Source organism: Macaca thibetana, chromosome 15 (genome assembly GCF_024542745.1).
Source record: "Macaca thibetana thibetana isolate TM-01 chromosome 15, ASM2454274v1, whole genome shotgun sequence".
In the NCBI taxonomy this organism is placed as follows: Eukaryota; Metazoa; Chordata; class Mammalia; order Primates; family Cercopithecidae; genus Macaca; species Macaca thibetana.
In genome coordinates, this window is record NC_065592.1 from 45,296,805 (window position 1) to 45,323,139 (window position 26,335).

At 42.2% G+C, this 26,335-nt stretch overlaps 7 protein-coding genes across 11 annotated transcripts in view; 5 read left to right on the top strand and 2 right to left on the bottom strand.

Moving 5' to 3' along the window:
- The window catches only part of HINT2 (histidine triad nucleotide binding protein 2), a 546,951-nt gene that overhangs the window by 470,137 nt on the left and 50,479 nt on the right, over positions 1–26,335 (top strand). The window contains exon 1 of one of the 4 annotated variants that reach the window (XM_050762266.1): positions 19,788–19,791. The exons of the other annotated variants lie outside the window; for them this stretch is intronic. The gene's annotated coding sequence lies outside the window, so the exon portion shown is untranslated. Of the gene's footprint in view, positions 1–19,787; positions 19,792–26,335 lie in introns of those variants that run through there. 4 annotated transcript variants of the gene reach the window in all.
- Positions 1–26,335, bottom strand: part of CLTA (clathrin light chain A) — a 429,778-nt gene that overhangs the window by 379,925 nt on the left and 23,518 nt on the right. The window lies entirely within an intron of this gene.
- SPAG8 (sperm associated antigen 8) overlaps positions 1–26,335 on the top strand; it is a 454,367-nt gene that overhangs the window by 374,382 nt on the left and 53,650 nt on the right. The gene's annotated exons all lie outside the window — the stretch shown is intronic.
- The window catches only part of TLN1 (talin 1), a 501,447-nt gene that overhangs the window by 311,124 nt on the left and 163,988 nt on the right, over positions 1–26,335 (top strand). The gene's annotated exons all lie outside the window — the stretch shown is intronic.
- The window catches only part of RECK (reversion inducing cysteine rich protein with kazal motifs), a 394,564-nt gene that overhangs the window by 296,343 nt on the left and 71,886 nt on the right, over positions 1–26,335 (bottom strand). The window lies entirely within an intron of this gene.
- Positions 10,100–10,484, top strand: LOC126938104 (NADH dehydrogenase [ubiquinone] 1 alpha subcomplex subunit 5-like). 2 transcript variants are annotated; one of them, XM_050762277.1, is made up of 2 exons: positions 10,100–10,169; positions 10,315–10,484. In XM_050762277.1, the coding sequence occupies exons 1-2, from the start codon at positions 10,100–10,102 to the stop codon at positions 10,482–10,484; spliced, it is 240 nt and encodes a 79-aa protein (XP_050618234.1). The 2 variants fall into 2 exon arrangements, with proteins under 2 accessions (XP_050618234.1, XP_050618233.1); XM_050762276.1 differs by having other exon boundaries at positions 10,100–10,161; positions 10,196–10,484.
- Positions 18,406–19,480, top strand: LOC126938083 (olfactory receptor 13J1). Its single transcript, XM_050762227.1, has one exon. It carries the CDS (start codon positions 18,463–18,465, stop codon positions 19,399–19,401), a length of 939 nt encoding a protein of 312 aa, XP_050618184.1. The 5' UTR covers positions 18,406–18,462; the 3' UTR covers positions 19,402–19,480.

Below are 26,335 nucleotides of genomic sequence, written 5' to 3' on the forward strand. Positions count from 1 at the left end.
AAGCTACAATGAACCATGATCATGCCACTGCACTCCAGCCTGGGTGACAGAGCAAGGCCCTGTGTCAAATAAATAAATAGACAGATAAATAGATAAATAAAAGATACTTGAAAGCATTAAAGATCAAGAGCAAGACAAAACTGTAATCCCAGCACTTTGGGAGGCTGAGACAGGCAGATCACCTGAGGTCAAGAGTTTGAGACCACCCTGGCCAACATGGTGGAACCCAGCTCTACCAAAAATACAAAAATTAGCCGTGTATGATGGCACATGCCTGTACTCCCAGCTACTCAGGAGGCTGAGAGGCAGGAGAATCACTTGAACATGGGAGGCAGAGGTTGCATTGAGCCAAGATCACATCATTGCACTCCAGCCTGGGTGACAGAGACTCTGTCACAAAAAAAAAAAAAAAAAAAAAGCAAGACAAAGATGGCTGCTCTTACTACTTATTTTCAACATTATTCTCAAAGATCTTAGCCAGCACAGAGGCATAATAAAATATGTAAGAAGGAATACGGATTGAAAAGGAAGAAACAAACCTGTCATTATTTGCAGATGATGTTTGTCTACAAGAATATCCAAAATAGATAAATTACTACAATTAATGTGATAGTGGAGCAATAATCCAGGTCTTAAAATCAATAAACAAAAATAACAAAAATTAATTGCATTCTAGTATAACAACAATAAACCCTGAAAATGTTATTTCTAAAATTGATCCTATTTACAATAACATTAAAATATAAAAAACAGCTGTTCCAAAAATAACAAATGTACAGAACCTTTTAATGAGAAAATTTTTTTAATTTAATGAAATACATTTAAAGAAAATGAAAGTAAATGGAGCAATATACCATGTTTATGGACTGGAAGACTCAATATAAAAAAGATATAAGTTATCTCAAAATTGCTTTATAGATTCAAATCAATTCCAATCAAATTTCTGAAAAGTTTTTTTAGAATTTGTCAAGCTAATTTTAAAATTTGTAAGCAATCATCAAAGCATTCTTGTAAAGAGAATACCAAAGCAGGGCTATTTGCCTTACCAGATAACAAGAATTATCCTAAAGCTCTTGTAATCAAGACGGTACAATATTGCTGCAATGATAGACAAATCGCCCACTTTAAACAAAGAACTCAAGGGCCAGGCCCTATTCTTTCCATTCTATCCGCTTGGAATTTCTATTATCTGGATTTGAAATGATGAATATATCTTTCACATTATCTAACATTTCTTTCCATATATTTCCCTTTTTATATCACATTTGGGAGTATTCGTCAGCTTGACCTTCTGGCTTGATAATCTACTCCTCAAGTGAACACATTTGAGGAGTGTATTATCATTAGAGGAACTAATTCACTGAGGTTTTTGGTTTGTTTTTGCCTTTATTTCAACAATCAACAGAATCTCTAATTGGTTTTTGTTTTCATATGAACTTATTGTTCCATGGATGAAAAATCCTTTCTTGTCCTTCCAGTGGTATAAATCACACTTCTTTCAAAGTCTTGTTTACTTTATTCATGGTTTTCTTCAACGTTAGTTTCTCTTTGTTGGATTTGGTTTCTCACTTTTATGATGTTAGTTTTCCTTCGGCGTGTGCTTATTCTTATTGTCAGGTTTATCTTTTTATTTAACGTTCCATATTGGCCTGTCTGTGGATGTGGTTTTCATTGACTATCTCCAGAAATTATAAATGGGAGGATATTGTTTGTGCCCCTCATCCCTTCAGAGATTTCTCTGAGTTTCAAGTTCAAGCATTGGCAATGACTGACTCCGCTTAAGGGCAAATATCTGTGATGCTCACTGCTTCAACCTGCCCACTTGCTGCGAATTAGAGTCCCTAACCAGCCATCATGATGGTTGCCCCAGGTCCCTCCTTCTTTTCCTTGTAACTGTTGCCTCTGAACTAAGAACGCCTCCAGAACCATTCCCCTTATTGCAGTAATCCCTTCCTTACTTTGTTTGGCTGTGGTTTCTTCCAACAATTCAATCTCATCTGCTTACCATTTTTCAGGAATTCCTGAACATTTCTTGTTGGCTGGTAGCACTTTCTCTTGCTTTTCAGCACTGTTAAGAATTTATTTTCTAAAATACCTAGGAATAAATTTAGCCAAGAAGATGAAAGATCTCTGCAAGGAAAACTATTAACCATTGATGAAAGAAATTGAAGAGGACACACAAAAAAATAGAAAAAAAAACTCATGTTCATGGATGGAAAGAATTAATATTGCAAAAATGACCATACTACCAAAGCGACCTACATATTAAATGCAATCCCTATCAAAATACCAGAGACGCAAGATCTTACTTTCTGGACCAAATTTGGGACATAAGTTTCTGATTTATAAGTTTACTGATATGAAAAGCCATCCAAATTCATAAAAGTGAAACTACATTTGAGGGTTTCCCCTCATTGAAAATGACATAAAGATAATTATAAAGCTTAGAGAAAGGGACAAGTCAGTGAATGGACTGCTGGATTCTGAGAGAGTAGATTCTTTTAACATACATATGGTCTCTTTCCTCAGGGTCTCCTAGCAAACAGAAACTAACAGAACCCACAGAGGCAAAACAGATGGTTACATAACTCGGGCACACAGATTTTATGTCTACCAGATTCCTAGATCTGTGATCCTGCTGCCATAGGGAACTCCCTGGGCCTGAGCCCTGGAGCCCAGGATTTCACAGCTATTCCAAACCCCATCCCCAAAGATCACAGAGAAGAGCCTGATGGCCACCAGGGGGAGCCCAGAAGCTGATCAGTTCACCTGAAATCAATCCAGCATCCATGCATGACAAGAATAAAACATAGGAAAGAAGAAGGGTTTATCCCAGAAATAAAAAGATAATTCAACATTAGGAAAAAAAAAAAAACACGTTAATATAAATCACTTTATTAACATATTGAAAGGAGAGGAGCCATGTGGTCAGGACAAAATAAAAGACCTGAATTGATGGAAAGACAAAAGACAATGTTCTTGGATGAGAAAACTTGATTTTGTAGTGATGTCAATTCTGTCCCAAATTAGCCAATAAATTAAAAGCAAAATCCCAGGAGAATCTTTATGAAATGTGACAAGCTGATTGCAAAATTTATCTGAAAAAGAAAATGTGCAAGAACAGCCAAGAAATGATTCAAAAAGGCTGGTAAGAGAGGATTTGGCCTAGCAGATATCAATATAAAGCTATAAATCACTATAAAGCTATAGTAATTAAAACAGTGTGACATGAGGACAGAAAGAGACAATAAAATTTCTTTAGAACATAACACTGGGTCCAGAAAGAGACTAATAAATTTGTAAGAAATTCATATATGAGAAAGGTGGCATTTTTTAAATCAATGAGAAAAGAATGACCTTCATAATAAATTTTATTGTGGCAAGTAAATAAGCTTACTTATCCTACCTCACTGACTCAATAAGTAAATTCAAGATAAAATAAAAGTTAAATTGAAAAGTAAAACTTTTAAATCATTAGAAGAAAATACAAAAAGGAGACTGTACTTAAAACCTTGGGGATATTACACAAGAGACAAAAATGAAAAAGAAATTTGCTACCCCAAATAATTAAACTTCTATATAACAAAAGATATCATACACAAATAAAAAAGGTAACTGAAATAAAATGTTTGCCACATATGTAATACACAAAGAAACACTATGGAGAATATATAAAGAACTTCTAGAAATCAATATTTTCAAAATTAGAAAAATGAGCATAAAATATGAAGAGATAATCAACAGAAGAAAAATGTTAATAGCAAAAAATGACAAATAGAATTATTCTTAACATTTTTAGTGATCAGGGAAATGTAAAATAAAACAGCAAGATATCCTTTTTCACCCATTGTAATACAAAATTTAAAAGACTGAGGCCGGGTAAGGTGGCTCAAACGTGTAATCCCAGCACTTTGGGAGGCTGAGGGGAGGAAAATCACTTGAGACCAGGCGTTCAAGACCAGCCTAGGCAAATAACAAGACTCCATCTCTACAAAAAAATTAAAATAATCATCAGGGTGCACTGGCAAGCTCCTGTAGTCCTACTTATCCTACTTACTTGGGAACTGAGACGAGTGGATCACTTGCGCCCAAGAGTTCAAGGTTACAGTGAGCTATGATTGCACCACTGTGCTACAGCCTGGGCAAAAAGGCAAAATTCTGTCTCCTTAAAAATTTGATTTAATTTAATTTAAATTTTAAAATAAAAAATAAAAGACTGATAACACCGAGTATCAGTCAGGATATGGAGAAATGGGTACTGTTGTATTCTTGGTGGAGATTTAAATTAAGACAGCATTTCTGAGGGCAATTTAGGGCATCTTTCAACAATTTTAATAAACATACCTTCAATCCAATAACTTGCTGTCAAAATATCTATCCTAGAGAAGTATTTGTACATGTGCCAAAGAGTCATGTAAAATGATATGATTTGCAGCATTGTTTGCATGGCCAAAGAAAACATTAGATATAACCTAAATGTCTAACAACAGGAAATACTCAAATAAGCTATAATATATTCACACAATAGAATATTACATGTAACTTTTTTCTGTTGCTTGTTTTTGAGACGGAGTCTCGCTCTGTCGCCCAGGCTGGAGTGCAGTGGCACAATCTCAGCTCACTGCAAGCTCTGCCTCCCAGGTTCACACCATTCTCCTGCCTCAGCCTCCCAAGTAGCTGGGACCACAGGTGCCCACTACCACGCTCGGCTAATTTTTTCTATTTTTCAGTAGAGACAGGGTTTCACCGTGCTAGCCAGGATGGTCTCGATCTCCTGATCTCATGATCCGCCCGCCTCGGCCTCCCAAAGTGCTGGGATTACAGGCATGAGCCACCACACCTGGCCCTACATATAACTTTCAAAGAAACAATTACATAAAAATATCTACGGTCAGGTGCAGTGACCCACCCCTATAATCCCAGCACTTTGGGAGGCCGAGGCAGGTGGATCACCTGAGGTCAAGAGTTTGAGACCAGCCTGACCAGCATGGTGAAACCCCGTCTCTACTAAAAATACAAAAATTAACCAGGTGTGGCGGTGCATGCCTGTGGTTCCAGCTACTTGGGAGGCTGAGGAGAATTGCTTGAATATATAGTGTGTGTATGTGTATAAATATATATATAGAGAGAGAGAAAGTGTGTATGTATATATATACACAAGACATGGTATATTGTTAAAAGCAAGCCTCATATATTAAAGAAAGACACAGAGGATTTTAAAAGACTCAAAACTTTTAAAAATAAAAAAATACGATTTTTGAAATTAAAAAAATCAAATGGATGAATGAACATGATATCCTGGATTGGATCCAGGAACAGGAAAAGGATGTTTGTGGGAAAACTGGGAAAATTTGAATAAGCCTATAGTTTAATTAATAGTGCCAATTATGTTTAGTTGTGCCACTGCTAATTTCTGAGTTTTGATAAACATTTCATGGCTATATAAGATGTTCACATTAGGAGAAGCTGGTTGAAAGTTATACAGGAAATCTACATCCTATCTTTAGAACTCTTCTGCCAATCTAAAATTATTTCAAAATTTAAAACAAATTTCAAATGTATTAGATGACATTAATAGCAGACTAGAACCTGCAGCAGAAAATATTAGTAAACTCGATACCATAGCAATATACATTAACCAAATAAAATAAAAAAATATATAAATAAATAAAGTATCAGTGAGCTTTGGGACTTCAAGTAGCCTAATATATGTACAACTAGAATCTCAGGAAAAGAAGCAATGGACAGAAAAAAAAAATGGGAAAAAAATGATCAAAATTTTTCCAAACTTAAAAAAAAAGCCTACGAAATCATAGATCCAAGAATCTCAACAAAGCCCAAGCAGAAGAGCATGAAGACAGCGACACCAAGGCAAATTATAATACGATTGCTTTAATCAGTGGTAAAGAGAACATCTTAAAAGCAATCATAGAAAAAGACACGTTATATACAGAAGAACAAACATAAGAATGACGGCAGTCATTGTCAGAAACAATGCAAGCCAGAAGACAGTGGTGCAGTATCTTCAAAATGCTAAAAGGAAAATTCAGCTGTCAGAATTCTATACTGAGCAAAATACCTCTCAAAACCAAAGTTAAATAAAAATATTTTCAGACATACAAAATTTGAAAGACTTTATTACCAACAGACCAGATCTATAAGAATATTAAAAAGAAGTCCTTCAGGTGGAAGAAAAATGTTATCAGAAGGAAATACCTATCTATACCAGGCAATAAAGAGCTCTAGAAATGGTAAATAGGTGAATAAATATAAAATATTTTTACTCTAATTTTTAAACCTTTTAAAACATAACTTGGATGTGGCCAATAAGAAGCTAATAAATTTTTTAAAGGAAGGAATATATAACATAGTTGACTATTGGAAGCAAAAGTAATAAGGTATTATAGAATTTTAACAGATGTGGAATTACAATATATAACAACAATAGCTCAAAACCCAGAAGAGGCAAAGTGAAAGTGCACTGTTGCAACATTTATATACTATAGGTGAGGTGGTATTATATTAATTAAAGGTAGATTAAAAGGGGAACAAATAACAGATGGAACAATAGAAAACAAACAGCAAGATGAAATATTTAAATCCAACTATATCCCTGGTCATTTTTAATGTAATTTGTGTAAGCATCTAAATTAAAGGACAGAGATTGTCTGATTAATTTTTTAAAGATCCAGCCAGTCACGGTGGCTCACGCCTGTAATCCCAGCACTTTGGGAGGCCAAGGAGGGCGGATCATGAGGTCAGGAAATCGAGACCATCCTGGCCAACATGGTGAAACCCTGTCTTTACTAAAAATACAAAAATTAGCTGGGCATGGTGGTGCATGCCTGTCATCCCAGCTACTCGGAAGGCTGAGATGGGAGAATCGCTTGAACCCAGGGTGGAGGTTGCAGTGAGCTGAGATCGCGCCACTGCACTCCAGCCTGGCGACATAGCAAGACTCCATCTCAAAAAAAAAAAAAAAATTAAAGATCCAACTCTATATTAATAGCAAAGTAGATATTAGAGCAAAAATATTAACAGGGATAAAGAGGGTTAGTTGAAAATGACAAAGATGTCAATTCGTCAGGATAACGTAACAGTCCTAAAAGCTTATATATCTAATGACAGAGTCTCAAAATACATAAAGCAAGACCTGACAGAACTGAAAGGAGGAACAGACAAATCTGTAATTGCAGCCAAAGATTTCAACATCCCTGTCTCAGTAGTTGAAAAATAAGTAAACAGAAAATTAGTAAGAATATAGGAGACTTGAACAATACTTTCATCCAACTTAATTGATATTTATAAAACCCTTCACCCAACAACAGCAGAACACCATGGAAAAAGACAGCTAAGGAGAATTCTCCTGAGGTCAAAACAAACCTCAAAGACTGGCCTCAAAAATACTCCTGCCCAAATGTAATTGGATCAGACTATGGTGCAATGTATTCCCCAGCACATGATCAAAAACAATAAAGCAATCAGATGACAATGTGTGGAGCCTAACACTGGGTGTGATACCAGCAGAAGTAGATACTTTTACAAATAGATCAGGAAAAGCGACAGTCAAATGGCTCTGCTAAAACCACTGTTATCCCAGGGTGAATGTGCACATATGCAAGGCTACAGTCTCTAAGGAAAGACAGAGGCTTCATGCTGTGGGATAATAGACTAAATTAAATAGTCTAGCCAAGTCAGTAGTAAAGAAGTAAAAAATAACAAAAGCAAGCTACAAAGAGGGGTGGAAGATCGATATCTAGAGTGGCTACCATATATTACCAAAAATATAAAGTTTCAACAAAAAAATTATGAGTCATGCAAAGGAACAAGAAAGTATGCACACATGAAGGGGGAACACAGGCAAGAGAAACTGCCAGCCAAAGGCCTCAAGTCATATTTAGCCAATGAAGATTTCAAGCATCCACTATAACTATATTCAAAGAATTAAAGGAATTCATGCTTAAAGAACTAAAGGATCTACATATTTAGTGCAACCCCTATCAAAATCCCAATGATGTTTTTGCAGAAATAGAAACATCCATCCTAAGATTCGTATGGAATCTCAAGGGACCTTGAGTAGTCAAAACAGCTTTGAAAAATAACAAAGCTGAAGGACTCACACTTCCTGATTTCAAAACTTACTACAAAGCTACAGTAATCAAAACAGTGTGGTACTGGCATAAAGACAGACACATAGACCAATGGAATAGAATGAAAAGCCCAGAAGTAAACCCTCATATCAAGTGATTTTTGTCAAGAGAAATTAGACTATTTATTTAGGAAGGGACAGTTTTTTTCAATAAATCATGCTGGGAAAATTAGATGTCCACATGCAAAAGAGATTCTTTTGTAGTGCCAAATACAAAAAAAAAAAAAAAAAAAAAAAATCAAAATGGACAAAAGACCTACCAAAAACTATCAAACTTTTAGAAGAAGTCACAGGGCAAAAACTTCATGAATTTGAATTTGGCAATAATTTCTTGGATATGACTCCAAAGGCAGAGGCAAAAAAAGAGAAAACAATCAACAAATTAGACTTCATGAAAATATTAAAATGTTGTGCATCACAAGACTATGTCAACAGAGTAAGAAGGCAACTCACAGAATGGGAGAAAATATTTATAAATTATATATCTGATGAGGGATTCACATCCATAATATAGAGAGAACTCTTAAAACCCAAAACAACAACAACAAAAGAAAAACAGTGCTATTAATAAAAGGGCAAATAACTTAAATAGACATTTCTCCAAAAATCTATACAAATGGATAATAAGCACATGAACAAATGTTTATTACTAAATCATTAAGGCAATGCAATCAAAACTACAATGAGATAAGATAGTACATCTCACCCATTAGAATGGCTGCTATAAAAAAAAAAAAAAAAAAAAAAAAAAAAAAAAAAAAAAAACAGAAAATAACAAGTGTTGGTGAGACTATGGAGAAATTGGAACCCTTGTGCACTGTTGGTGGAAATATAAAATGGAAAACAGTATGGCAGTTTCTCAAAAAATTAAAAATAAAATTACTATATGATCCAGCAATTCTACCTCTGGTGAGGGGTGGGGGAGTAAAGGAAGCTATGGTGACAATTTCTCATCAAATAGAGAATATTAATAAAGAGATAGAAACTATTTTGAATGGAAATTCCAAAATTAAATGTACAATAACCAAAATGAAAAATTCACTTAGAGGTGTTCAACAGTAGATTTGAATTGGCAAAAGAATCATCAAACTTGAAGATAGATTGATAGAGATTATATAATCTGAAGAACAGAAAGAAAAAGGGATAAAGAAAAATGAACATAGCCTTAGGGAAATGTGAAACACCCTTAAGTGTACTAACATATGAGTGAGATAGGATTACCAGGAGAGAAGAGAAAGAAATGAACAGAAAAAGTATTAGAAGATATAATGATTGAAAACTTCCCAAATTTGTTGAAAAACATTACACATTGAAAACTTCCCAAATTTGTTGAAAAACATTACACATCCAAGAAACTCTACAAACTCAAAGAAACCCACCCCAGACATATAATAGTAAAAGTGCTTGAAAGACAAAGAGAAAACATTGACAGCAGTAAGAGACAAATAACTCATCACATACAAGGGAATGATAATAAGATTAGCAGCTGACTTCCTATCAGAAACAGTGGAAGCCAAAAGACAGCAGGCTGACATATTCAAAGTACTGAAAGAAAAGCCTGCCAACCAAAAATATTAAAAACAGAAAAACTATCTTTCAAAAACCACGGCAAAATAAAGACATACCTACATAAACAAAAACTAAGAGAATTCATTGCTAGCAGACCCACTTTACAAGAAATACTAAAAGAAATCCTCTAGGCTGAAAGCAAGCAAATACAGATGGAAATTCAAATCCACGTGATAGAACAAAGAGCACTGATAAAGATAACTATATGATTATAAAAGGCAGTTTTAAGTGCATATTTCTTATTTCTTCTCCTATTTTTTAAAGAAATTATATAAAACATTATATATATAATTATATTCTTGGAGAAAATGTATACTCTAAAAATTACAAAATATTGTTGAAAGAAATTAAAGAAGATCCAATTGGCTCATCGGCACGGTCATGGCAGGTGTGCTGAGGAAGACCACTGGCCTTGTGGGATTGGCTGTATGCAAGAGTCCACACAAGACAAGCAGCTAAAATCAGTCTGCTAAAATGTAAGAGGCTAAGAATATTGTACACAAAGATCCTTGATGTTCTTAAGCAAACCCCTAAAAAAGCAGCATATAGAAAGTATACAGAACAGATTGCAAATGAGAAGCTGGCTATAGTTAAAGCAGAACCAGACGTTAAACAATCAGAAGACCAACTTCAAGGTGTTCAAATAAAAGAGGTGATTCTTCAGGTTGAAAATGAACTAAGTCTGGCAAGAAAAATGATGCAGTGGAAACCATGGGAGATGTTCATGGAGGAGCCGCCTGCCAATCAATGGAAATGGCCAATGTAATTAATAAATGACTGATGGGTTGATGGGAAACTGAGATAATTAAATATTTTGTTATATTAAGAGCATATCCATATTATTGACATTTTATGATCAAGAAAAGAAATATAGAAAATATTTAAGAGACTTAAAATTGGTGATTATGGTAATACAGTCTTGTGAATCAATTTTTGATTTAAAAAGTATTCACACAAATTATTACAAAGATGATATTTCTTAGAACAGAGAGGTCATGGAAAGATTTGAAAATTAATTTTTAAAAATCCTACAGATCTTCAGTGCAGAGGCCATAATCCAAAAGTAAAGTTTCTTTAGTAGTATCTTCAATACATCATTAATTTTTTTATCATCCTAAAGAAGAAAAGGTCCTTAATTATTATTGTCTAAACAAATTTATAGATCACTGTTTAAAGTAAATAGTAAGAGTGAATATTTTCAAATGTGATAAAATAGCACATAAAATTTGAAATTATAGTTAACCTCCTTAACTGTGATCTTACGTATGTAAAGTAAAATTTAAGTATATAATTAGGCCAAGTGCGGTGGCTCACACCAGTAATCCTAGCATTTTGGGAGGCCAAGGCAGTTGGATCATTTGAGATCAGAAGTTCGAGACCAGCCTGACCAATATGGTGAAACCCCCATCTCTACCCAAAATACAAAAAAATTACCTGGGTATGATGGTGTGTGCTTGTGATCCCAGCTACTCGAGAGGCTGAGGTGGAAGGATCACTTGACCCCAAAAGGCAGAGGTTGCAGTGAGCCCAGATCACACTACTGCACCCTAGCCTGGGTATCAGAGCAAAACCCCATCTCAAAGAAAAAAAATTAAAATTAAAAATTAAAATTAAAATAGGCTAAAGAGCTGAATATACATTGCTCCAAAGAAGATATACAAATAGCCAATAAACACTTGAAAATATGTTCAACGTCATTAGCCATTAGAGAAATGCAAATCAAAATCACAATTAGATACCACTTCACTCTTACTATGACAGCTATACATATATAAATTTTTTTTTTGAGACAGGGTCTCACTCTGTCACCCAGGCTGGAGTAGGGTGGTATGAACATGGCTCACTGCAGCCCTCAACCTTCTGGGCTCAAGCTATTCTCCTGCCTCAGTCTCCCAAGTAGTGGGGACTACAGGCACATGCCACCACGCCCGGCTAATTTTTGTATTTTTTGTAGAGACGAGGTTTCACCATGTTGCCCAGGCTGGTCTTGAACTCCTGGTCTCAAGTGATCTGCCCACCTCAGCCTCCCAAAGTGCTGGGATTACAGGCGTGAGCCACCACATCCGGCCAAGACGGCTATAATTTAAAAAGCAGATAATAACAATTGTTGGTGAGGATGTGGAGAAATTGGAACCCTCATGTATTGGGGAAATGTAAAATGGGAAAGTAAAATGATACTTTCCATTTTGGAAAATGGCAGTTCCCCAAAAATCTACACATAGAGTTTCTATATGACCCAGAAATTCCACTCCTAAGAAAATATTCAAGAAAGGCCGGGCGCAGTGGCTCACGCCTGTAATCCCAGCACTCTGGGAGGCCGAGGCGGGCGGATCACAAGGTCAGGAGATCGAGACCACGGTGAAACCCCGTCTCTACTAAAAATACAAAAAATTAGCCGGGCGCGGTGGCGGGTGCCTGTAGTCCCAGCTACTCAGGAGGCTGAGGCAGGAGAATGGCGTGAACCCAGGAGGCAGAGCTTGCAGTGAGTCAAAATCGCACCACTGCACTCCAGCCTGGGCGACTCTCAAAAAAAAAAAAGAAAATATCCAAGAAAAACGAAAATATACATCCACACAAAAACTTGTACACAAATGTTCGTAGCAGCACTATTCATAATAGTCAAAAAGTGGAATCAACCCAATGTCTATCAACTGATGAATGGGCAGATGAAATGTAGTATATCCATACAATTGAATATTACTTAGCAATAAAAAGAAATTAAGTCCTGATACATGCTACAATATAGATGAACCTTGAAAACATTAAGCTAAGTAAGAGAAACCAGTCACAAAGGGAAACATATTTTATAATTTCATTTATATAAAATGTCCAGAATAGGCAGCTCAATAGAGACAACAAGTAGATTTCCTAAGACTGGAGGAGGTTGAGGGGAAAAGAGGAGTGACTGCTAAACAGTATGGGCTTTCTTTTGAAAGTGATAAACATGTTCTAAAATCAACTGTGGTGATACTCAAAACTATTGCACTGTACATTTTAAATTCGCCCATTGTACACTTTAAACTCCCCCATTTAAAGTGTACAATGCAACAGTTTTGTATTTGAATTGTACATTTTAAACGGCGGAATTTAAATGGGCGGCTGCATGGTGTTTGAATTATAGCTCAATAAAGATGCTATTTTTAAAAAGAACTAACCATTGATTCGCACAACATGGATGACTCTCAAAATAATCACGCTGAGTGAAAGAAGCCAGATTTTAAAAAGAGTACATTCTGCATAATTCCCTTTATGTAAAATGCTAGAAAAGGAAAGTAATCTGCAGTTACAGAGAGCAAATCAGTGGTTGCCTGGTTGGGGAAGAAAGGAATGGATTACTAAGGAGCATGAGAAAAATTGTGGGTATATTAGATAAGTTCATTATCTTGATTGTGGTCATAGTTTCATGACTGTATACATTAAAACTAATCAAATTATATTATTTAAATATAGTTGTACATCAATCATCCTTCAATAAACCTGCAACAAAAAAGCATACTAAAAAGTCACAAGATTATTTATATGTATAGATATACATATATAATCACAAGACCTATTTCTATGTATAGATATACATACGCAAATGATCAGAAAAGTATCTGGATAGATATACACAAAACTAATAACAATAGTTACTTTTGGAAAAGTAAAAGTGTAAATTTATTTTGTGTAAATAAATAAAATTCTAATAAACTTCCTTTTACTTTTAAAATAGTGAAATAAAAATCTAACAACAATACCTAGTTCCAAAATAAAATGACCCTAATTTTTAAAGAGCCCCTTGACTGGGCGCAGTGGCTGACACCTGTAATCCCAGCACTTTGGGAGGCCAAGGCGGGAAGATAACTTGAGGTCAGGAGTTCGAGACCAGCCTGGCCAACAGGTGAAACTGTGTCTCCACTAAAAATACAAAAGTTAGCCAGGTGTGGTGGCGCATGCCCGCATGCCTGTGGTCCTAGCTACTCGGGAGGCTGAGGCAGGAGAATCGCTTGAACCCAGGAGGCGGACGTTGTAGTGAGCTAAGAATATGCCTGGGCAACAGAGGGAGACTCTGTCTCAAACATAATAATAATAATAAATATAAATAAATAAGTAAATAAAGAGACCGTTAAACCTGCAGAGACATGGACTCTGAAAACTGTCGAGAACCTCATGGAGGAACCATCAAGATGGATGCTCTGAGCACAGGGAAGAGGGACCAACTGGAGGAACCCAGTCACTGGCTGCCTGGGCAGACAGGCTTTGCATTGACTGAGGGAGATAGGATTCAAGGGTGGACAAGTCAGTGTCAGAGTTAACCCAGGGCCATGCTCCTGCCTCACTAGGTAGTGCTGAGCTAACCCCTTCACCCCTCTAGGGCAGATCTCCCCCTGGACAGTGAGCATGGGTTATGATGGCCTTTAAGCACTTTCCTGCTCTGATAGTCTGTAATTCTGCTGTGCTTCTTCATCCAGTTCAGTTCACTCCCCTATTCACTTTCCTAGATTTTGCACTTTTGTAAGATCCCCGTGAGAGTTGAGCCAAGACCTCTAGCTCCTCACCTGGAAAGCAAGTCTGCCTATCATTTGTTCACTCACTCATTCATTTATTTTTACATTTATTTATTCATTGAGAATTGCTTATGTGTTCATTTAATTGCTCATCATCCATTCACATATTCATTCTGTAAACATTCCTGGGTCAGCACTGGCTGGGGCCTGGCCTAAGAGGATGGTTCCTGTCCCTTAGCCACTTTCTCCGACTTTTCCACACCAATTAAGATTTCTAAATAGATTCTTTGTAATTGGGTCTTTGGGACATTATCCCTGAGGCACCCCAAAGTTTCTAAGCTGGGCACATTTCCTCTCTTCCCTCTAAATTTCCTCAGGGATTGCACAGTCCCTTGGTGCACAGAGTGCTTTGAAAGGTGCCACCTCCATATGGCCTGCCTGCTCCCCAGAAGCTGTCGGCTGAGATGGAGCTGGGCGCTACCAGGTCAGGGGGTCCCTGGCTATCCACAGTAACCTACTGGCCTCTCCGTTTCCTAATTTTACCAAACCTGACACATTGCCAAGAAACCCACTGAATTCTAAGCAGTTTGTGTAATTCTGCCAAATTCCAAAAGTTCCGTTTAATTCTATCGAGTTGCAAACGCTTTGCTGAATTCTATGAAAGTTCAGGCATGTTTTCAGAGTTTGGAAAGCTGGGCTGGTGTGAAACTCCATGTCCCGTCCACCAGAATTCTCTATGTTTAGGAGGCTTGGGCTTCCTTCTTTGAACTGTGTCCCCCTGGCTCCAGAGAGAAAAGGTCCCTGGTCTCAAACCCTCTGAAACATCCTCCAGTGAGCCAAGGAAATGGATCCAGAGAGCCTGAAGGTGAGTGAGAAATGGGGATGTGAAGGCAGAGGAGGGAGTCAAGAGCCTGAGAAGAACAGGGGCCTTGGCTTCCCCCTCTGATCGCCTGTGCAACACTGGGCAAGCTTCTTCGCCTCGCTGGGCCTCGGTTTCTCCATGTATAACAGGGGGGCAGTCCAGTTGATCTGTGAGACCCTTCCCAGCTCTGCCAAGGTGTCACCTAGGCAGGGACCAGCCCGTGTTTGGCATCCAGCGGCTCACTCCCAGTTTGCCTTAGCCACAGAACATCACAGCAAGACAGGAAGTCAGCCGTGGCCAGGCTGGCAGTCTCAGCTTGGCCTTCAGAACCTGGGAGAGGAGAGGAAGGGTGACATCCCTGCAGGCTGGCTGGGATAGGAAGCAGATAAGAAGTGAGAGAGAAAGGTGGGCATTATCCAAGAGGTCCAAACATAGGGCCACAGAGTGAAAAGGAGAGAAGGCGCAGCCTTAGGGAGGACACAGGAAGGCTCCCTGTGGAGGTGCCATTTGAACTGGTTTTTCCGTAGCATTCTGCCAGGAGGGAGGTGGGGGCAGAAAGAACATCATGGGCTCTGCAGACAAAGCTTTCTGGCCCTGCTTTGGGAACCAGAGTCCACAGCATCGGTCACGTTCCTCCTCCTCCCGCAGGCCCCACCCCCCAGCTGAAGGGCAGAAGGAAGAGCGGGGGGGCCCCAAGTCTTTTGGGGCTTGCCCCTGCTCCTGGGCTGCCGTGTCCTTCTGGGTTGTTGTAGGCAGGGTTTGCTCCCTTCCCTCAGAGCTGCCCCTTCCTAGAGATGCCCCTGCTGCCCCTCCTGGCCGTGGTTTCCACACGCCTCCTCCCAGGGACAAAGGCATCTGCCCAGCCCTCTGAAGCACCCTGGCCCCGGGTTCAAGGGGATGCACTACTGGAGCTGGATATGTGTGTGCACACATATGTGTAAGAGACAGTGAGCGGTACCTAATGTGTGTACGCTCATATGAATGACAACACAGGTACACACATGAGCCTATGTGTGGCTTATACTCACAGGCACACATTTGTGCACCTGTATGTCACACAGGTATTTGTGCATTCTCCTGTAGGTGAGTGCACATGTGGTGGCCTGTATATATATTCCAATAGGTAGCCAACACTGCAGATGCTTCCTTGTGACTTTTGGGAATAAACTGTAGTACCTGGAACCATGCAAAGAGGAAGTGGTGCCTGAGCCAGCCAATGGGGCCTCATGATGCCATCTCTGTGTCGCACCCCAGCCCTGGCACAGTGCTTGTTTCTGTTTGTGCCCTGTTAAATGGGGGTCCCTCTCCAGGAACCCAGCCTCAGAGTTTCCCTGCTGGAAACTCCAAAGTCTTGAAGGAAACTTGTGGCTCACATATACCTGGGCCCATGGTGAGTCTGGACACAGTCAAGTGAGACAAGACTTTTTCTCTCAGGCCCTAGGACTGGATCAGAGATCTTGCTGCAAGGCACCCCCGAACTCCCTGAGGGAGGGCCTCTGTGTGTGGGGTTAAGCTCTGAACCCTACACTTACACTCTGGGAGAAGAACGAGTAGCCATAGGGGCCACCCACCTGGAAACCTCATGAGTGGTGAAGGCCCAGTGAGACCTAGAGAGACTCCACTTGTGACCCTTCAAGTAGCCTGACAGCAGAAAGAAAGGAAGAAAAATATGTACAGGAGTAATGAGCTTCCTGTCACTAGAGGGAAGCAAACAGAAGCAGGATGAGGCTGGGTATGGGAGGTGGGGGGAGGGTGAGGCTGGGTATGGGAGGTGGGGGAAGGGTGAGGCTGGGTATGGGAGGGTGGGGGGAGAGTGAGGCTGGGTTTGGAGGTGTGGGGGGAGGGTGAGGCTGGGTATGGGAGAGTTGGGGGTCCTCTCTGCCTAGGAAGGGTTTGCACTCAGCAGCCTGGGAACACACCTGTCCTCGGTGGTCCCTCACATCTGGCACCACCTGGCATGTAGTAGGTCCTCAGTCACTTCCGGGTTCTGGGGTGAGTAAGTGAGGGAGGAATAAAAGATAGAAGTGGTCTCCTGTGAGGGAGGCACTGAGAGGAACTGTGCTCGGCCCAGGCTTTGGCATCATGTCCCATGGGAATTATGACATCGTGCCAGATACCCTGGAACACTAAAGAGAGGTGACTCATGCTCTTTTGCTGGTGAGAGGATAGTGGCAGCATGTGGGGCACAGATATCCATCTAGAATGGTAAAAGAACAAGCATTGTTTGAAACCTAATAGAAGCATACACCCACTCTGAGCATGGTGTATGTTAGGAGGGCTGGATTCTAGCTTCACCTCATCAGAGACCTGTTGTGTGACCTCAGCATCCCCATCTATACAATGGGAGATCCAACAAGTTGGCCTCTGGGCATGTTCCATGCTAATACCCTAGGAGTTCATGAAGTCAAAGCAACCCTGGCTCTGGCCCACAGAACAGAGGGGTTTGGAGCTGAGCCAAGAGCTCCATCAGACTTTAGCTGGGATACCCACAGGAAGGCAGATTATGAAGGTCCAATCCACAGAGGGTAGCTAATGAAACAGGCCCTGGGCAGGGGGCAGGGGAACATGCCCACCAACAGCCTTCAAGGTCAGCAGCCCCTCTGACACACAGCACGGTGTATGCTTTGTTCATGGACACTACAGTAGGCCTGAAGAGACAGGTCAGACCACTGCAGGCCGAGGACATTCCAGACAGTGGGAATAGCAAATGCGATGGCTCAGAGGCTTCCTTAAAGCCAGGAGAATCTCCACCTGCTCAGAGACCATCTAGCCCAATAGTTCCTCAAAGTGTGGTACCTGCACCAGCAGCAGAAGCATCACCCAGACCCACTGAGTCAGAAACTGGGTTTGGGGCCCAACAATCTGTTTTAAGAAATTTTCCAGGTGATTCTGGTGCATGTTAAAGTTTGAGAACTGTTGATCTAGCCCACTGTTTCCCAGACTATGTTCACAGAACACTTATCTGCAGTAGGTTAACGGGTGTTCTGTAAAAGGGGATCCATGATCAAATAAGTCTGGGGTACACATGTTCTACATTGCTTTGTGGGAGTCATAGATCACATTAGCATTTAAAGGCTCTGAGAAGTCCTGCAGTAAAGAGCTTTATTTTTTATTAATCAAATGTTGTCTCAAATTGGTTTTTCAGATTGCTTACTAATATTCTGATTAACATTCAGGGAATGCTGATCTAAATCAATCCTCACTTTTCACATGGAGAAACTGAGGCCTAGAGAGGGTAAAGGGATTGCCCGACGTCACAGAGAGCAAGTGTGGTAGTGCTGGAAAAGATCCTGACAGTCCATCTCGTCCCAGAAGGGGCTCTGTGAGCTTCCCCGCGCCCCGTACCCTCTCTCCTTTCATCCCAACTGTGGATCATCCCTTCAGAACTCTGCAGCATGCAGCCGCTCAATGGAACAGGGGTGTCCGCATTCTTTCTGAAAGGATTTTCTGGCTACCCAGCCCTAGAGCACCTGCTCTTCCCTCTGTGCTCCGTCATGTACCTGGTGACCCTGCTGGGGAACACAGCCATTGTGGCAGTGAGCGTGCTAGATGTCCACCTGCACACGCCCATGTACTTCTTCCTGGGCAACCCATCCACCCTGTACAGCTGCTACACGTCCACCTTTGTGCCCCTGATGCTGGTCCACCTCCTGTCATCCCGGAAGACCATCTCCTTTACTGGCTGTGCCATCCAGATGTGTCTGAGCCTGTCCACGGGCTCCACAGAGTGCCTGCTGCTGGCTATCATGGCCTACGACCGCTACCTGGCCATCTGCCAGCCACTCAGGTACCACGTGCTCATGAACCACCGGCTCTGTGTGCTGCTGGTGGGAGCTGCCTGGGTCCTCTGCCTCCTCAAGTCGGTGACTGAGACAGTCATTGCCATGAGGCTGCCCTTCTGTGGCCACCACGTGGTCAGTCACTTCACCTGCGAGATCCTGGCGGTGCTGAAGCTGACGTGCAGTAACACATCGGTCAGCGAAGTCTTCCTGCTGGTGGGCTCCATCCTGCTGCTGCCTGTGCCCCTGGCATTCATTTGCCTGTCCTACTTGCTCATCCTGGCCACCATCCTGAGGGTGCCCTCGGCTCCTGGGCGCCGCAAAGCCTTCTCCACCTGCTCAGCACACCTGGCTGTGGTGCTGCTTTTCTACAGCACCATCATCTTCACGTACATGAAGCCCAAGAGCAAGGAAGCCCACATCTCTGATGAGGTCTTCACAGTCCTCTACGCCATGGTCACACCCATGTTGAACCCCATCATCTACAGCCTGAGGAACAAGGAGGTGAAGGAGGCCACCAAGAAGGCGTGGGGCAGGAGCTGGACCTCCAGGTGAGGGAGGGTGGGGCTCTGTACAGATGCAGGTTTCAGGTTAGTGGCTGAGGCCAGCATATGCCAATGCCAGTGAGGACGTGGCAGGGCTAGGGCTACCGGTCTGGTATCTTCATCCCAGCAAGGCAGCACCAAGTCCCGCCGATCCTGCCACAACCCTCAAATCACCCTCTGCTCCTGCCCCTGCCACTGCCATAGGTCAGCTCTCAGCATCACCCTGGCCTTCACACCCGCCTCCTGGCTGGTCCCAAGACTTCAGTCCTGTTCCTCCCTACAATCTCTCCTTCATGGGGCATCTTTTTGAAATGCACATGTGATTGTATCACTCTTCTCACTGAAATCCTTAGGTGGCTCCCCACTGTTCTCAGGACAAAGTGGAAGCTCTTCAGTGGGGCATTTGAGGCCCTCACAAGCTAGTCCTGCCTGACTGACTCCCCAGCCTTCCTCCCCTCCCACCCTATCTCCCTCCTCACAGCCTCACACACCAGCCAGATGTGACCCCCACATGCCCTGCACCGCCCAGCTCTGTGCTCTCCTTGGGTCCTCCCCACGAAGCAGCACCCCCTCCCCCATCCCCAGCACACTACTCCATATGTAAAAGGACTGACTGCCCAACCCTTCAGGCCCAGCTCAAACACCACCTCCACCAGGAAGCCACCCTGCCTTGCTCCTCTTGCTGTGCCTCTGTGTTTTCAGCATTACTCCAAGAGCAGGGAGTGTCAGATTCTTCCCTCTCCCAAGGCCCAGCCTTGCCCAACCCTAGGCCCTGCACAAGTGTCTTGGAGATATAAACATGTCAGTGTAGGGGTGACAATGGCAGAGCCTGGAGTTCTTCCCAAATCTGAGCAGAGCTGAGACGGAGTCCACAGATGACGGGAATGGCCTAGCCTCCCTGGTAGGTGAAAGTAGAGGCAGCGATGAGGCCTGTATTAGTCAAGGTTCTCTTAGAGGGACAGAACTAATAGAAGATATATATATATAGATATATATTGATATATATATAAAGAGGAGTTTATTAAGTATTAACTTACATGATCACAAGGTTCCACAATAGGCTGTCTGTAAGCTGAGGAGCAAGGAAAGCCAGTCCAAGTCCCCAAACTGAAGAACTTGGAGTCCAATATTCAAGGGAAGGAAACATCCAGCACGGGAGAAAGATGTAGGCTGGGAGGCTAGGCCTGTCTCTCCTTTTTACAGTTTGCTGCCTGCTTTCTATTCACTGGAAACTGATTAGATAGTGCCCACCAGATTAGGGTGGATCTGCCTTCCCCAGCCCATTGACTCACATGTGAATCTCTTTTGGCAACACCCACACAGAACACACCCAGGATTCATACTTTGTATCCCACAATCCAATCAAGTTGACACTCAGTATTAACCAAAACAAGGCCCAAAGTCCAAGATTCCCAGACCTGTCAGGCCCTGGGACACCAATCATCCAGCCAGAGCCTGGAGCCTCACCATTCCTCACACCTCACCCCGCCCAGCAGCAGCAGCTTCCAGTGCCCCCTTTCCTGGGATCCAGGCCTCACCTGACTTGAGGGGGCTTGTTCTACCCATCCTCACCTCATGCCCTGGGACCCTGCCATAGCTGTCCCTGCCTGGTGCTCAGCCTCTTCCAGCTTTCCTTTCTGATGACTCAGTGGACAGGCAGTGGACATTGACCCAGATTCACAGAGTATTTCCATTCCCTGCCCTGCCCTCGCCTCTATGGTACCATCTGTACAACAGGAGCAGTGGGGTTGGCCTGTGAGCAGCAGTACCTTTCCTGCCCCCGGCTATAGGTAAGCACAGCTCCTGCATGATTCCCCTCCCAGGGCTTTCTCCCTGCTTCCTCTGCTGGCCAGAACAGAGGCACAGAGAAGCACAGCTGGAGGAGTGAGAGACACCCAAGCCTGTCTGACCACGCGTGAGAGAAAGTTGTCAGCAGCCATGCCAGTGGCCATGCCATTCTGCTGGGCCTTGCATACATGACAGGAGTTTGGGTTTTATTCTGTGGGCTCTGGGGGTTTACAATCAGATTGATTTTTAGCAAGGTCACTAATTAGATACCATTCCCTCTCTTGTGTAACACAATGTCCACTGTTAGGTACTGTGTAGTGAGGTAGGCAGTGTCATACACTGCTGGTGGAAATGGGGATAATTTAATATGAACTTCCTAGAAAGTAAGTTGGAAATATGAATCAAGGGCCTTTAAAACTTCCAGACCCCTTGACCCAACACCTCTACTTCTAGGAATCTAGTCTAAGTAAATAATAAAGGGCACAAAGATTTGGACATAAGGATATTAATAACAGCATTATTTGTAGTAACAAAAAAAACTGTAATAATCTTAATGTTCAACCATAGAAGAATATTTAAACAAATCCTGGTGGAGTCCAGTGGTAGTATGTGATGCAGCCATTAAGAATCTTTTTTTTTTTTTTTTTTTTTTTCAAGACAGGGTCTCACTTGTTATCCAGGCTGGAATGCAGTGGTACAATCTTGGCTCACTGCAGCCTCAACTACCTGGGCCCAAGCAATTCTCCCACCTCAGCCATCTGAGGAGCTGGAACTACATGCATGCACCACCACGCCCAGCTAATTTATTTTTAATAGAGACAAGGTCTCACTATGTTGCCCAGGCTGGTCTTGAACTCCTAGGCTCAACTGATCCTCCCAGTTCAGTCTCCCAAAGTGCTGGGATTACAGGCGTGAACCACCATGCCTGGCCAGGAATCTTATTTTTTGAAGGATATATGATAATGGGCAATGCTCATAATGTAACTAATAGAAAAAAAAAAGAGAACACATAACACTGTATTTTAAGTATGATCTCAATTTTAACTTTTTAAATATTTTTCTTACAGATCTCTGAATAAGTGGGTATCTAGGAAATACTGGAAAATGATGACCAAATATTAACTAACAGTTGTTTCCTTTGGGTGACAGGGTTACAGATAAATACTGGTTTTTAAATTATTATTTGTAATATTGTCCAATATTTCTATGATGACCATGACTTTGAACTTAAAAAATAATGGTATATGGAAGACCACCTTGCCCATACTACAGGACAGATGAGAAAGGCTTCCTCCTGAGGGCAGGGATGGGAGGAAACTGCTGCAGTCACCCAGTCCCTCAGCGAGGCCTGAGCCAGCTGGTCAGTAAAGGAGAGGGTGGCCCCAAGAAATATTGGGGAGATAGATATAGATGCAAAATAGTATTTGGGAGCTAGAGATACAATTTTTGGGATTACAGTTAACCCCTGAACAACACGGGAGTGAGGGGAGCCAACTCTCCTCATAGTAAAAAAAATCCATGTATAACTTTTGCCTCCCCCAAATCTTAACTACTAATAGCTTACTGTTGACTGGAAGCCTTATCAATAATATAAAAAGTCGATTAACACATAATTTGTATGTTATGTGTTTTATGTGCTGCATTCTTACAATACAGCTAGAGAAAAGAGAATGTTATTAAGAAAATCATAAGGAAGAGGAATAGATTTCCTATCTATTAAACGAAAGTGGATCATCATAAAAGTCTTCATCATTGTCAACATCACGTTGAGTAGGTGGAGGAGGAGGAGGAAGAGGAGGGGCTAGTCTTGCTGTCTCAGGGGTGGCGGTTCATCCGAAAGTTTTTTCAAACTGTAGCAAATCTCAAAAAAATTCCCAATATATTATTTGAAAAATACAAGTATAAGTGAGTTCATGTTGTTCAAATCAATGTTATTCAAGGGTCAACTGTATATATGTGTAAAATACTATTTGGGAGAGATATTTGGGATTATAGAGGTGGAGGAGGAAGAGTGAGGACCGTAGGTTGGTCCCGGGTTTCTGATTTATTTGGGGTGGACTGAGACACTGAGTGGGGAGGATGAGCACAGTAGATGGTGGAAGTGGGGAGATGGTGAGTTTGTCTTTGACCTGCTGAGTTCAGGGTATCCATGGGGGCAGCAAGAGGACAATATACTATGAGCATATAGAAAATAAACAGTAACAACCTTTCCATTTTTTACTTCGACCTATGTTCTTGATAAAAAAATCCAGAAGACAAATCATAGCATCATAGGAAACTTTGCAACTTCTTATTGAAGGATGACTTTTAGTCTCTAAGCTGTGTCAAGTTGTTATTGTTTATTGTGAAAGGACAGGAAGGGGAGGGAAGGGAACAGGAATAAAGAAATCTGTAAAAACTTCCCTGACCTAACAAAGTCCCTCGCCTGTACTTGGTGTCTCCTACCTTACAAAGCAATTTACTTTAAGCTTCGATTAATCCAGGTCTGTACGGCAATCCTGGAAGGAGACACCCCATTCTACAACCCAGACACCCAGGCCTAGTGAAGCCGGGCTCATGGGCCTGGAGCCTATGGCATCCAAGGGGCAGAACTGCAATGTGACCCAGTCTTCAGATTCTCTGTTCACTCTCTCTCCTCTGCCCACTTTACCTCAGCAGGGCCCTCCTGGGGCAGGCCGAGGAACCTGGAGTCTCTGAAGCCCAGGTCCCACAGCTGCCAAGCCTGCACCTTTGTGTAGTTGCAGAGTTTGAACTTTAAATTGGACAGGGACCGTGAGTTCCCTGAGAGCAGGGAGCAAGCAGACTGTCTACGTGGCAGGGGAACAAGGGGCAGGTCTTGGGAGGCAGTGGCAGGGTGAGGTAGGGGGAACCTAGCCCATCCCAGCACCGTGCACTTGCTGGTAATGAACTCGGCACTTCCCAAACCTCAGCTCGCCTCACCTGGCTCCAGCTCCCTACAGACATTTAGGCCATGGCCAGTAGGTGGGAGGTAAGGAGAATTCATCTGACCCATTTCTTATTCTCATGAAATCATTTAAAACATTTAAAAGCCAAAATATTTGCTGGGGGACAGGGACAGGATGGTAATAATACCATCTACCGCTCACTGACTATTCACCAGTGCCAGGCTCTGTTCTAAGAGCTTTGCATGCTTCCTCTCACTGGATCCTTAAAACAAGCCCACAAGGAGATGCTGCCATCTCCATGGTACAGGTAAGGAAGCTGAGGCTGAGAACATTGTTAACAAGTGGAAGACCTGGGGCTTGGACCCTGGTCCTGTCTGACTCCAGGGCCATCCTCATCTTCTCTGCCACACAGCCAGAAAGCAGTGAAGCAGGAATCCCGGATCCAGGCTCTTCGGGGAAATTGTAACTGAAGCCTTCTTCTTATTATGCCCCTTTCTTTTCTTTTAAAATAATTTGTGAAGCCTAAAATAAGTATTAAGTGGTTAAAATTAGATTTACCAGACAATGAGACTGATATGACAGTTAGCTTGCAGAGTAACCCTGGGTCTATCAGACCTTAGGTTGGAAGTTGCTGGAAACATATGAAGAAATGTTTCAGAGATTACAGCGTACCAGAGATCGCCTAATTGGCTCCACTTCTCAGAAGAGAAATCTGACCAAAGTCATACAGCAGAGGAGGAACAAAGGCCCCAATTCAAACCTGGGACCCGCCCTCCCAGTCCAGGGCTCATTCTAGGCATCACTCTGCCTCTTAAGAGACGTAAAACTGGGGAGTGAAACCAGGCAGTTATTTTCAGAGACACCCCAGGTCCTATCCCTCTGCGACTCTGATCTTCCAGGCCATGACCGAGCATGACACTGCGTGACACTGGTAGATGGCCGCTAGAGTAGCTTTCTGAGAGTCGTAAGACGCCGTTGCACCCACACGCAGAGGGGCTGCTCAGCAGTAATTCTGGTTCTCTTCCTTCTGGGCAGGTGGTAGGATGTCACAGGGCCAGTGGGCTGTGGGCAGATATGACAAATGTCTCTTGTGGCTCAGAGCAGTGAACTGGTATGAGAGGCTCCAGTGTGTCCTTCCCCAGCCATAACCACTGGTGACGTCCCACAGGGTGGAGCCTCCATCTGCCAGCGGCTCTGAGAACTCTGAGCCACCTGGAAAGCCACAGTAGACATGTAGCATGAGAAATAAAACTTTGTCATGCTAGCCACTAAAATGACGAGGTTGTACGTTACTGTGACATAATTTAGCCCATCCCAACCCACCCACCAAGGGAACCAGCTCCTCTCTGATGTCCCAGCCTGTGCCCATGTTACAGGCAAAGCTGTTGGCAACATGGTAAAATGGCATTTTCTGGACATAGAGTTATTTCCTTAGGGCCATAAGCCAATGGTTTCGTGTGCTGGTTCTAGTTTCCATGAATGTGTTACGATCAGACTCTTAAGTTGAGGAAAATCCACCATGTTACTGACGTAGCTCTTCAGAAAGAGCGGGTGTTTCTGCAAATAGGAGACTGGCACCCCCCAAAGCCCTTCTCCTAGCAATTACAATAGCTGCATCATTCTGTTGCGGTATATGTGTTGGAGGCGGAAGGGGGAATGGATTTTGAGGCAAGACCTTGGGTTCAGCATTCTTTGTTTGCTTTTTTAGAGAAAAGGACTCACTCTGTTGCCCAGGCTGGAGAGCAGTGGCATTATCATAGTTCACTGTAACCTCGAATTCCTGGGCTCAATCCTCCTCCCACCTCAGCCTTCTGAGTAGCTGGGTGCACAGGTGCAAACCACCATTTCTAGGATTGGGATTTTTGGCAGGACAACGCGGGATGTCAATAAACAGTTCAACTCAAATGGCAATCACTGACACCTCCTGGCTGCAGGTCACTGGAGGGTGACAGTGATGAAGGACACAGCCCTTTCACTGCAATAGCTCATAGTCTAGTCAGAGAGAGATATACAAGAAAAAGGAACTATAATGAAGGCAAAATGAATGTAAACTCTGCTAAAAGCTATGTGACCATCCTGTTGTCCGGGTAGTCAGTTTGTATGAAGCCATCTGAGAGAAGGCTGCGTGAGACAGTGGTGTGTGAACTGAGCCTTGAAGGATGAGTAGAAAAAAAAGGCACTCCAGCCTGAAGAAACTGCCCAAGAAGAAGGACGGGACTGGAGCACGCAGGCTTTGTCCAAACAAAGACG

What these genes read in the sequence shown, in the direction of transcription:
- LOC126938104 (XM_050762276.1), top strand. Translation starts at nt 10,100, where the DNA reads ATGGCAGGTGTGCTGAGGAAGACCACTGGCCTTGTGGGATTGGCTGTA. An exon ending in GCTGTATGCAAGAGTCCACA is followed by an intron (nt 10,162 to 10,195) that starts CAAGACAAGCAG and finishes TCTGCTAAAATG; the next exon opens with TAAGAGGCTAAGAATATTGT.
- LOC126938083 (XM_050762227.1), top strand. Translation starts at nt 18,463, where the DNA reads ATGCAGCCGCTCAATGGAACAGGGGTGTCCGCATTCTTTCTGAAAGGA.